The following is a 12,267-nucleotide window of genomic DNA, read 5'->3' as shown; positions in this document are numbered from 1 at the left end:
TAAATAAATCTAAATTTTGAATATTAGATAAATTATACATTATTGTTTTTCTTCCTTTCTCATTCATTAAACATTAGGGGTGTTCAAAACCGAATCAATCCAATAGAAAAACCGCAAACTGAACCAATCCAAAACGAAGCTGCGAAAAACCGCATTTGGTTTGAATGTATTCAGATCACTTTTTTATTCAACTGCATGGTTTGGTTCGGTTTGTGGTTTTTATTTTATCAATCGAACCAAACCAAACCAAACCAAACCGCAACATAAGAAAAACATTAACTAAATCTATGTCACCTAAACCAATACTCATAGAAACATAATGCAAACTTTTATGCAATGACATACTTTTCTCTTATTAAGTTTCTACTTTGCTTTTTATTTCAAAAATATATTTATATGATACTTAAAATTTTAGAGAATGATAAAATCTCAGTCTTTTACATTTCTTACCTAATATAAATACTTGTTGTCCACATTTTTAATTTGGTATATGTTTTTTTGTGAAAATAAAATTGTAATGTTGGATGAAATTAAAAACATTGTCGAAAACATGTTGTGTTTTAGCTTTTTAACTCGATTTTAAAGTTGGAAACAAAAAATTGTATTGTTTTGAAAAAAAAACCGCACCGACCGATCCAACCCAAACCGCATTGGTTTGGTTTGGTTCAGATTTTATTTTAAAAGTCAACCGAACCAAACCAAAACGCACCGCGAACACCCCCATTAATCATGACTATTGAGGTCATACATATCAATCATGACTATTGTTGGCGGTGTTCACCTCTGCATTCACCGGATCAGGCGATCGGCCTCGCTGATCGGGGTTTCTCATGCGCGCATGGAGAATGGGCACGGAGTGCTCCACTGCGGCCAAAGTAGTGGCCAATTGTCAGGTTTGTTGCGGCGGCTGTCTGGAATACCGTCTAAACCATTGATCAAAATTCGATTTCTTGGAAATATTTTCTTGATCCATTTTATATAGTTATAATGTAAAGAATGAACTCAACAATAACTTTTGATTGTACACACAATAATATTTGATCATGCACTTTATTAATAAATTAATCTTTCATATTAAAATCATATCATTTGTTGATATAAATACCATGATAAAAGAGTTATCATCAACATTGAATTAAAGTTACAATCTTAGTAGGTTCAATCTAGATTCCTTTGGTGTTCAGCAGTTACTGCTGTTTGCCAGCAAAATCTTGTTTATTTTTCTCATGTTCATGCCCATAACTTTTAGTACAACACCCACACTTTCATCCTACCCAGCTCAAGATATCAAATTAACAACACGATCCAGCTCAAGATATCAAATGAACAACACGATGTAATGTGCTTGAATGTCTATGACATCTACTTTAATGTCCATGGCGCTTTTATCTTCCACTTACATATCACTAACACCGCTAAATTGTTTGAGTGGATATTAGTTTGTTTTCCGGTAACCTGATGTTTATCTTTCATGCATTAGTGCCTGTTTAATTTGGGTATTCTTAGACATAGGAAATGTTTTGGAGTTGAAATGTTTTCAACTTGACCTAATTTAAAAGTACAAGTTATGTTGAGGTTTAGATCTAGCATCTTAGTTGATAAATATCTGAAATTAAGAATCATTATAGTTGGAAATGGGTGGGATAGTGTAAAGTATTTGTATACCACATTATTTATCTCCTCTTTATAATTCCCTTTTTCCTTACTCCAAAGACAGTGCTGCAAATGAATTGTGCAACAAGTACTAGATTGATTTAGGATAATGTGAAAGACCTGAATAATATCTTATTTAGTCACACTGATTGAACTTGATTTCTTTGTAATTGTTGAACTTCACACTGGTTTTTTGCATGCTATTGTGATGCTGACCTTTCAAGCACCTTGTTATGCAGGCTTGACTTAAATATACCTTAGCATTTTCCATTGAATTAACTTTTTTTAAATAGCAAATATTAGTAGTTAGATTAATATTACTCATTCGTCTGGGTTTGAACCAAGACCTCCAACTCCTTATCTGTTAGTTCAAACCAGTTGAGCTACCCAACCCCACATTCTATTGAATTAACTTCATGCTAAAACAACATACAACTAAAATTTGTTTATGGTTATTATATCACTTGGTGTGAAGTATGTTGGTTTAATTAATTATTTAACTAATTAAGAAAATGTTAACGGTGATGATAATTATACCATGGCATACCAAGCATTTGCACTAGAGAATTAACTAATCGGTTTACTTTGCAGACACCTTACTATGATCCTAAGACTAATCTCCGGTATGCAAATACTGATGTTTTCAAGATGATCAGATTGCTTCCAAACGAGTCTGTGCAAAGATACCTCGGTCTGAGGAATGCAGCTGTTGTTCTTAAGTAGTCATGCCACTTACTCTGACATCTGAGACGATGTTTTCTTTTATCAATCGCTGTATTAACTCTTAATATTTTAAATAGATTTATGGGGTGTTTGCAACAGCTTACGATTTTAAATAGATTTAGGGGTCTTTGCAAGAGCTTGCAGATGATTAGCAGAATTTTTGTAAATTTCTTATATGATTTAATACAATGATTATCAGTTGCCTAATCATCTTATTCCATATATGCATGAATAGTGACCAATTACTTTGTTGTTGTGCAAACGTTTATAACTTCACTAAGGGTGCATTGCATAAACTTTCAATGTGAGGGAAATTAAATTAAACCTTAACTATAACACTTAACATATGAATTATTTTATCCAACCATAAGAACAGTTTAGTCTGGTTGCAAAGTAATGACCAACAGTTCTGAATATTGATTTCCGGTATTGGAAGTGTTACATAGAATGGACCCGGAGAATTGCAAGGTACTTAGTCAGAACTTAACTCAATGGTGTAAAATAACCTTACGTGGGACCAAGTCAATAAGTCTACCAATATTTAAAATGAGTAAGCTGTAGCAGTGTATCAGTATACATGAGCTTCTTAATTTGTGATATCAATTCCTCTGTTTTTTTTTTTTTTGAATAAATATCAATTCCTCTGTTAGATATACATATCCTATTCTATTCCCCATTTTAGCTTGGTGCACGTTTGAATTTACACCGTGATTTTGTGAAATTCACTATGATTTCAGACATACTTTTGGTTTCTTACCATTAAGTCGGACATACTTTGTGTTTGATGACGTTGATGATTTTGTCTTTATCTCTTTTTTAATCAATATTCTCTCTTATTAAAATAATTTATTTTAATCATTCATCTATCACCTTCTCTTGTCTAAAATGCATTAAAGTCACCAATGTCATTAAATCTCAAAGTCACTCAAATATTCTCCTTGTCAGCTGACTCTTACGGATCAACAGTTGAAAATTGAGATTATATTCTTGAAGAAGAAAACAAAAAAGGAGTGAATAATGGAACACTTTATTTATTTATTTATTTATTTATTTATTGAAACAGGTGAATAATAGACCCCTTAGTTAACATGTATATTTAAAATGAAAGGTTTCATAACTCACTAACTGACATTGAATCAACTCACGTAGGATCAGTATGTTCAAAAACTATCAGTAGCAATTCCATTATACTCCCCCGTTTCAAATTTTACGATTTTTTTCTACTTCACACAAATTAAGAAGGTAATGAATTCAAATACAAAATTAAAATTACTATAATTGAACGAAAATGAGACCAACTAATTTGTATAATGAATTTTTTTTAATTGATGATCCAACACACATAACACACAGAGATTAAAGAGGCCAAAAGATTTTTTTTTTTTTTAGGGGAAAGAGGCAAAAGACTATAAGATTGAAATTTTGTTCGAGTATTTTTACTTTCAATTCATTCATATGACCGACATTAGTTTTTGTCATTTCGTTTGAATTATTTATTTATTTTTTGATATTATTTTTATTTATTTTCCTAAGCACTTTATATTTAATTTTGTTAATTTTTTGTGTATTATATTATGTTGTTGATATTTTAAAACTTGAATGTTGGATAGAAATTTAAAGTATGGTCTTATTCCTCAATTTTTCAAGGAAAAAAGGTGATAATCTGAAATTCGATTAGGTAAGTAAAACACATCTTGTTCAAATTAGAAAGAAAAAATTGGATACTCCTGATCAAGAATTTTAATTTTAATTTTAATATTTAAGTGTTACAAATTTTAATTGGATAAATGATACAAATAAATATAATATATATCATGATATTTTTTTGAGCAAATATCATGATTTTTTATCAACATATATCATGAAATTTAAATAAATAAATCTAAATTTTAAATATTAGATAAATCATACATTATTGATTTTCTCTCATTCTCATGTATTAGACATGACTCTATTTAAAAAAAAATGTATTAAACATGACTCTTGACATCATGCATATCAACAGGGGCGAAGCTAAGTAACAACTATGGGGTAGCATTGGCTACCCCAATTTTTTTTGTTTTATTTGAAAAAATATGTATAATTTACATTTAGCTACCCCATTAATATATATTTAGCTACCTCAAATAAATTTAATTGTCAAAAGTTAGCTTGATAGATTTGTTTCATCTAATTTCTTTTATAGTTTAGGTCCTTTTAGCAACTACAAAGAGAGTTTTGTTGGCAATGAAAATTGTCAATACAAGATTCAAACATAAAATAGAGAATAAATTTCTTGCAAATTACTTAGCTGCTTACAATAAAAGAAATAAAAATATTTTTTTTACATTTGGCCCCATCGTAAAAAAGTTGCTAGCTTCGCCGCTGCATATCAATCACAAACAACAACACCAACAAACTGCGCAACACCATCAATATATATTTTAATAAGAATTCATTCTCTCTAACTAGTAACTATTCATGTATTAATTATGACATTTGGAGTCATACATATCACGTAGTAATAATAAAAAATATTAGCATGTGTGTGAAATATAAAATGATAGACAAGAAAATTGGTTCAATTGTTAAGCCGTTGGCTATTTCCCTCAATGGTTGAGTTCAACTTCCACTTTCCTTGGTCAGCTCCCTTAACCCCCCTGTTACGTTTAAGTATTGTGTACGTCTATCAAGTATCAACTATCAACTAATTTTTCTTGAATGTTCTATTATTATTTTTTTAGAAAAATTATAAAATTATGCAACTACCACTTTGAACTTAGGTGAATAATATCAAAAACATTAATTATTTATTTTATCTATTTTCCCTCAAAAAAAATTATTTATTTTATCTATTTAGCAATGTTACCTCATAATAATCTGCCCCCATTAGCAACATGTCCTCAGTAATTGCACCTTCTGATATGCAAGATCGCAGTCCAACCACATAATGATCAATTTTGCAGTTCTGTGGAACAAAGTATTAAAAATAAAATTTATTTTTCAACAAATTAACTAGTCTTATTCATTTAGATATCTTTGCCAAGAAACGTACAAGTTTGTGCCATGTTAGTAACGATGGTAGGGGAAAATATGAAAGATTTAGAAAAGCTTGCCTTAATTACACATCCTTCCCCAATAACACTGTCGGTGATATCAGCATCAAGCATCTTTGATGGAGGCAAATATCGAAGTTGGTGTAGATTGGAGATGAACGATCATAGAAACTGCAACCAATGTGTCCCAACAAACATTAAGTAGATAAATAAGCTTGCACCTAATCAGATTCACAAATATGTCAATGATACAGTTGCTTTTTGGATTTTGAGGAGCAATATTTGAAGAGCACAATGGATAAATAAGCAACTGTATGACTTATTTGAATATAGCTATAGCAAATAAGCCATACAGTTGCTTTTTGAATTTTGAGGAGCAATATTTGAGGAGCACAATGTTTTGGATTATGAGACCTGACATAAATATTGAAAAAGCCATTTGCTATAGCTTTTCTCCATTGTGCTCCTCAAAAAGCCATAAATATTGTCCCGACATCCGTAATAGGGAAAGCATTCAACATAGATAGGGTTACTTATTACCTGGAAACAATTTGATTCTCAGAACCTTTATTTTTGTAATCAAAACGTAAATGAAACTTTCATTTTTGTAATCACGTTGCTTGCATATGCATCTTAAAAAAAACTAATTTTTCTTTTTAATGTTTTATTTTATTTTTAGACAAATTATAAAAGGTGTACAAAAACATGGTAATTGATTACCAAGTGTTGATTTCAAATTTTGGAACGTTGGAAACTTGGTAACCGATTACCAAAACATGATAATCGATTATCACATGTCAGAAAGCAATTTTTCACAAACATGTGTTATTCAAATGATTAGTAATTGTTCATGGAACCCCTTAGAACTGATGTCTTGCTTCATGGATGTTTTCTAAATCCTCTTTAAATATATTTCATATCAATACAACATCAAGCAATTTTCATATTCAAATATTCAAAGATCAAATATCACTTTTCCACTTAACTTTTAAAATTTCATTTTTGGGAAACCTTGATTATATTTTCATATCAAAAAATGTTTATGAGCATTAAGTTATATTCATTTGAAAAGTGATATTGATATGATACATTCATACAATATTTTCTGAGATTTTCATCGGTGTTTGGTGGAAATTCTTGTTAAAGATAGTGGAGTGCTATCTTGTTCGTTTGTGAGAATTTCATCATAGAGTTTTGTGAAGATTCTTGTTGTAAGGACAATGGGGTGTTATCTTTAATTTTTAGAAAGATTGTCGGCCTTGGGGTAAGGCTTGCTTTGTAACAAAGATTATGACTTAGTGAAAATCCTTCACGTGGTGTGTGAGGGGACTGGACTACCTTTAGGTTAGAGGGGGAACCAATATATATCGTGTCCTTTTTCTCTTCTATGCTCTCATTTTTTTCCAGTTACTACAGTTTTTCAACAGTTGCCACTTGCCTATCATTTTTTTTTTATACAAGTACAGTTGCCTATCATCTTGTTTCAGTATTGGAAGTAGTACATAAAAAGAATAGAGTATTAAAGACTTAGTGAAAATCCTTCACGTGGTGTGTGAGGGGACTGGACTACCTTTAGGTTAGAAGCGGAACCAATATATATCGTGTCCTTTTTCTCTTCTATGCTCTCATTTTTTTTCCAGTTACTACGGTTTTTCAACAGTTGCCACTTGCCTATCATTTTTTTTTATACAAGTACAGTTGCATATCATCTTGTTTCAGTATTGGAAGTAGTACATAAAAAGAATAGAGTATTGAATGTACATAACCAACAACTCAATAGTGCAAAATAAACCTTAAGCGGGGACAAGTCGAAAAATCTACCAAATATTTAACATCAGTAAGCTGGAACAATATTCATGAATCATGAGCTTCATAATTTGTGATATAATTTCCTCTGTTAGATATACAGATCTTATTCTCCACCTTAGCCTATGGTCTTGAAGATTCTTTAACTTGATATTTTACCACGAAGTCGCAAAACCAATCCTTGGTTTCAGAAAGGGGAGAAAAAGAAAACAAGAGAGACCTTAAAGGCAACTGATTCTTATGGACCGGCAGTTGAGGGATTATCTTCTGAAAAAATAAAATTTGGAGCTTTTAATGAAACACTGGGAGCTTATACTTTATAAAGACCATATATAATTGAATTCAAATATTCTATTTAAGATGAAAGAAGGGTTTCATAACTCACCAACTAACATAGGATCGATGTGTTCAAAAAAACTTGCAGAAACTATCAAATAGCAGAGAATGAGCACCATCCCTTTGAAGTAGTTTGAAGTTCCATTCTACATTTTGAAACAAAGTTCAAGTTGTAAGGTTTAAAATGTGATTATCCATTTGTTATTGATACTATCATGGCATACTTGCAACATGGGATTTGATAGTCTATGTTCTTACTTGCATTACAAGTAACATGCCAAGTAAATTAACACAAGTAAAGATCAAATCCATGAAGATATAGGTAGTTCATGTAAGACATTACCGAAGACAAAAACTTAGTACAATATCATTTGTAGTATACTCAACAAATTATGGAGAAGGAATTTAGCTCATTGATTGACTTACTTGCAACATGAAGGCAACAATGATAACTGACATGAAAAGTGAAGTTGTCTCGAAAGGCTTAAAATTCAAGTCCATAGGACATTCAATCATCCATCCAACGACCACACAAAATGGAATCTGCAGTGAATGCAGTAACCATTCATATGGAATAAGATGATTAGTAAAGTGTTACCTAGAATCTGTATCTCAATTCAGTTCTATTCAATTTCATTTTGTAAGAGTTCTATAACCTGAATCAAATTTGTGTTTTGTTTTGCTTCATTAAACTTGATTCATACCAAAATAGAGTAAACACCGCGGTTAAGGAACTATGAAAAACTATAACAAGCCATGGAAAAACCAAAAAAACATTTAACGAATTTCATTGATAAAATCTTACCACAAACATTGATATTTGAATTGAAGATCCTACAGCCACGCCCAACGATATGTCCTACAGAGCCAGTAAATTATAGAGGAAAATCACACTCTTACTTTTACTCATCTTCATTTATATTTCAGATTATTTTTTTCATCACATAAATTAAATGTCACATTTTAATGTATCCATTTTTAAGGAAAATAACAAAAAATAACTTACCCTTAAATTTATAACAAAACCTTTCATATAATACTTACAAGTTTGTCTTTGACAGCAAACATAACAGATCCAACATGCTCAGCAGCATTCCCTACTACTGGAAGAAGAATAACACTAAGAAATGAAACAGGTATTTGAAACTGTTTTGATGCCCCCTGAAAATATTTTATTATATGTTATATTAATAACTTATCCCATAAAAACACAAATATTAGGAAGGAAAAAGTAAACAAAGAATGTGAATTATTATTTTTTTACTAAAAAGAATATGCTAACCAAGTATTAATTTTAGGACAAAAATATTAGAAATGGAAATAAACAAAGTGAGCATGAAAGATTTTAATTTACCTCTATGGTGTTAACCAAGTATTCTGACAGGATAGATATACCTCCTGTTAAGATTGAAATCCATATCATTGATTCCCACATTGAAATCTCAGGAGTTTCTGCATCATTTGAAGTATCTTCATTGAAATTCTTAACCTAAAAATCATTAATTACAATTATAGATCAAAAATAATATTAGTACAATTCTCGCAGTAACCTGGATCATTATTTGCATTAATACCTAACAATTAAGAAAAAAAACTATTAAGGCTTAACCTCATGAACTGGAAGTTCTAAATTCTTCTGAATCTTCAATTGAAACACTATATAGGAAGCATATGCCACAAGCATAATGCAACTAGTAAATCTTGAAAGAGATAACTGAGATGTCCCATATTCTGATTCTGTTTGTGTAGCATGGAGAACCGCTGGAAATAACAATCCCATTACCGCCATCAATAATAATCCGAAATCCACAGTTGCATCTGCCTGATGATCAGTTAAGGTCAATTTCTGCTATACAAGAAAATAAACTCAGAGAAAGGGAAAATGTTTTAATTGAACAAAACCATACATGGTTAAATAGTTGTTCTTTCTTATGAAATACTAATCCACCAGCAAATAATGCAGATCCAAGCACTAACAATAGGTTAGATAAAATTGAACCGAGTAGCGATTGTTGAACAAGACGAACCAATCCACTTTTGAGGGCGTGAATTGATATAATTAATTCTGTTGCATTTCCAAATGTGGCATATAAAAGACCACCAACTGCAACACAAAGTCATATTGGAAATGAACTAATTAAAATAGGCTGCTAACGATTATGTTACCGAGTTTTGGCAAAAAACTTAAATTCCTCACAGAGATTCTCGTTTGTTCAAATTGACATCCCTAAATATATATAGCAGTGGGAGAACTGAAAGAAGAAAAAAAAACTATGTGCTACTTTGGAAGAATTTCAATGAACAGAACTGCACAAAGTTAAACAAATTACGATGTAATTGAAGGGAAAGCTAAAATTACCTGCAGGTCCAGTAAAGAAAGCTAGTTGCCTGCATCAAAGGCAGACCAAAATTTCCATTATAATCAAATTCTTAAACTAAGTTTCTATCAAATTCCATTTGAGCATGTTGTATTAAACATTACATATGATTGATCTTATTAGAACATGCATACCAAAAGAACAGTGACAAAACAGAATATATATCACATTGTTTTCATCTTCTTCACTAAAAGAGAGGTAAGAATTTTGAGGTTTTATGCATAATGATTATAGCATCCTGGGGCCGAATCCAACCCTACGAATGCAGCAACATTAAAACTCTTGAGCGAGAAATTTTGAATTACTTACTCAGTTGTATATCCCAAACGCTCAGCCAAGGGTATAATGCCTAATAAGCTAAAAAGAAAGACCCAACCCTGAAACACATTTGAAGAAATCAAATGTAGCATGATTTACAATTGAATATTTAGCAGTCAAATGAACAAAGAAACTTACATGACTATGAAACAATTTATCTACCAAAATTGCCATGGGACCAAAAGGCAGGAGTAAGTTTATCTTGGTTGAAAGGATTACAAGTTTTATGCTACTAAGCATCTTAATTTTTATTACATCCTGTGAGAAATTCCTACACTCATGATCAATTGGTGAATCTTCTCCAGATGATGCATCTTTTTTAGGAAATGAAGACGGATTAAGTAAGCTCGCGTTTTCGAGTTCTATCACACCTCTTCCCTCTAAAGATCCCACCTGCATAACCATATATTTCTTAACACAATGATATTACTAACTATATAAAGAAAGTAGAAAATGCATTGATATAATTTTGTGTATAAAAACACATTTCTTGAATTAGTGACATACATTAAGTTTTTATATACACAATTATAGTCACCGGCAGAGTCTTCGATTTCTTTTGAGAAATAAAGATAATGTGTATCTATACCGTACTTTCAATTAGACATCAACATAGAATGCATGTAAATGTAAATAAGCAATCAAGGAATTGTTGCGACATACCGAGATAGCCCTCTTCATATTGTTTTCAAAATTTCACGCCTTCCTTATAGTAATGTTACCAAATGAAAAAAAAATTAACACCTGCATGAAAACAATCAAGGAGACATCGCGGATTTGATAAACTATGGAAATGCAAATACTTTAATTAAATTACTTACTAAAACTAAATTAACTGTTACTTTTTTATCACAAGTTTTTACATTGAATAGTTGAGGAAAGTTACAAGAAATATGAAATTAAAACAAAAAAGAATAAGCTGACCTTTCACAATTTCATTGTCCAAACCAACTTATATGTGGATATTCAGAAGGGAAGTTAACTCAGACGGAAGTTTTATTAAGAGAAGCTTAACTAACAAATTATATTTTCTTGTTCTTTGGTCATATAATCTGCCTTTTGTTTTAGATCTAAGTTCGAAGAAGAGGTTAAGAATTGAATTGAATTCATCAAAATTCATTATCTACGTGGCTCTGATGGCGCAAACATAGCCTAGTTCTCTCGTTTTTTTTTTTGAAGGAGCCTAGTTCTCTCTTACTTTCTAAACAATGCACCTTTTTTTTCTTTTTCGTTTTAAAAATAAAAACAAAGCACCTAATCAACTAAACAATTTCATTACATACTATACTATTAAGATTTGGATTATTATTACCGTAAAGAAAAAGATTTGGACTATTAATTAATTGCTAATAACTATAACTAATGAGTTTAATGGTGATGTTTTGTGAGAAATTCTAATATGGTCACATGACCAAAGAAATAGTGTTTGGTCACACACACATAAGGAAATTAATTTTACCTTACAAGGAAATTAATTTTACCTTATATCTTTTTTTAAAGAAGTTAAATTGAAATATATTAAATCAAGAGGAGATCCTAACATGCAGGGGCGGTTTCACCGCCCGGCGACCCCGGGCGGTCGCCCGGGCTCGATCCGTAATTTCCTCACATTAGGCCCAACCTATAGGTCCATTTACACACTTCAAAAAAAAATTGGGCAAATTGTGCACATACATCACACGCGTACTCACTACTCACTTCTCTGGCTCTCTCGCGGTACTCACTACTCACTACGGACTTCTCTCGACTCTCATCAGTTCTCTTCTCTCATCTCTCTTGGTTGCTAATCTCTTCTTCTCGTTCATTTTAATTCTCTAAAGGTAATCTCTTATTCTCCTTCCTTTCTTTCCTTGTTTTAGGGTTTTAGAAAAATTGTAAAATTGGTTGTGCAATTGAAAAATTGATCATTTGAAGGACAAATTTAAACGATATTCTTAGTAGAAGTTGTTATGTGAATTGAAAAATTAGTAGAAGTTGTTATGTGAATTGAAAAATATGTGAAGTTTGAATGGGAAAAG

At 31.2% G+C, this 12,267-nt stretch overlaps 1 protein-coding gene across 1 annotated transcript; it reads right to left on the bottom strand.

The window, feature by feature from the left end:
- Positions 1-7,109: 7,109 nt before the first annotated feature.
- Positions 7,110-11,501, bottom strand: LOC146940649 (vacuolar cation/proton exchanger 3-like). Its single transcript, XM_085754360.1, has 13 exons — positions 11,174-11,501; positions 10,913-10,993; positions 10,388-10,642; positions 10,241-10,308; positions 9,913-9,941; positions 9,461-9,657; positions 9,163-9,375; positions 8,908-9,042; positions 8,598-8,714; positions 8,359-8,412; positions 7,980-8,096; positions 7,603-7,699; positions 7,110-7,484 (listed from the first exon to the last, which is right to left on the bottom strand). Exons 2-13 carry the CDS (start codon positions 10,928-10,930, stop codon positions 7,456-7,458), a joined length of 1,329 nt encoding a protein of 442 aa, XP_085610486.1. The 5' UTR covers positions 10,931-10,993; positions 11,174-11,501; the 3' UTR covers positions 7,110-7,455.
- Between the last annotated feature and the right edge of the window lie 766 nt (positions 11,502-12,267).

Source organism: Medicago sativa, chromosome 3, assembly GCF_051527215.1.
Source record: "Medicago sativa cultivar Bolivia chromosome 3, Bolivia_mono, whole genome shotgun sequence".
NCBI classification, from domain to species: domain Eukaryota; kingdom Viridiplantae; phylum Streptophyta; class Magnoliopsida; order Fabales; family Fabaceae; genus Medicago; species Medicago sativa.
The sequence above is the reverse complement of the archived record's forward strand: the minus strand, read 5'-3'. Positions and strand labels throughout refer to the sequence as shown.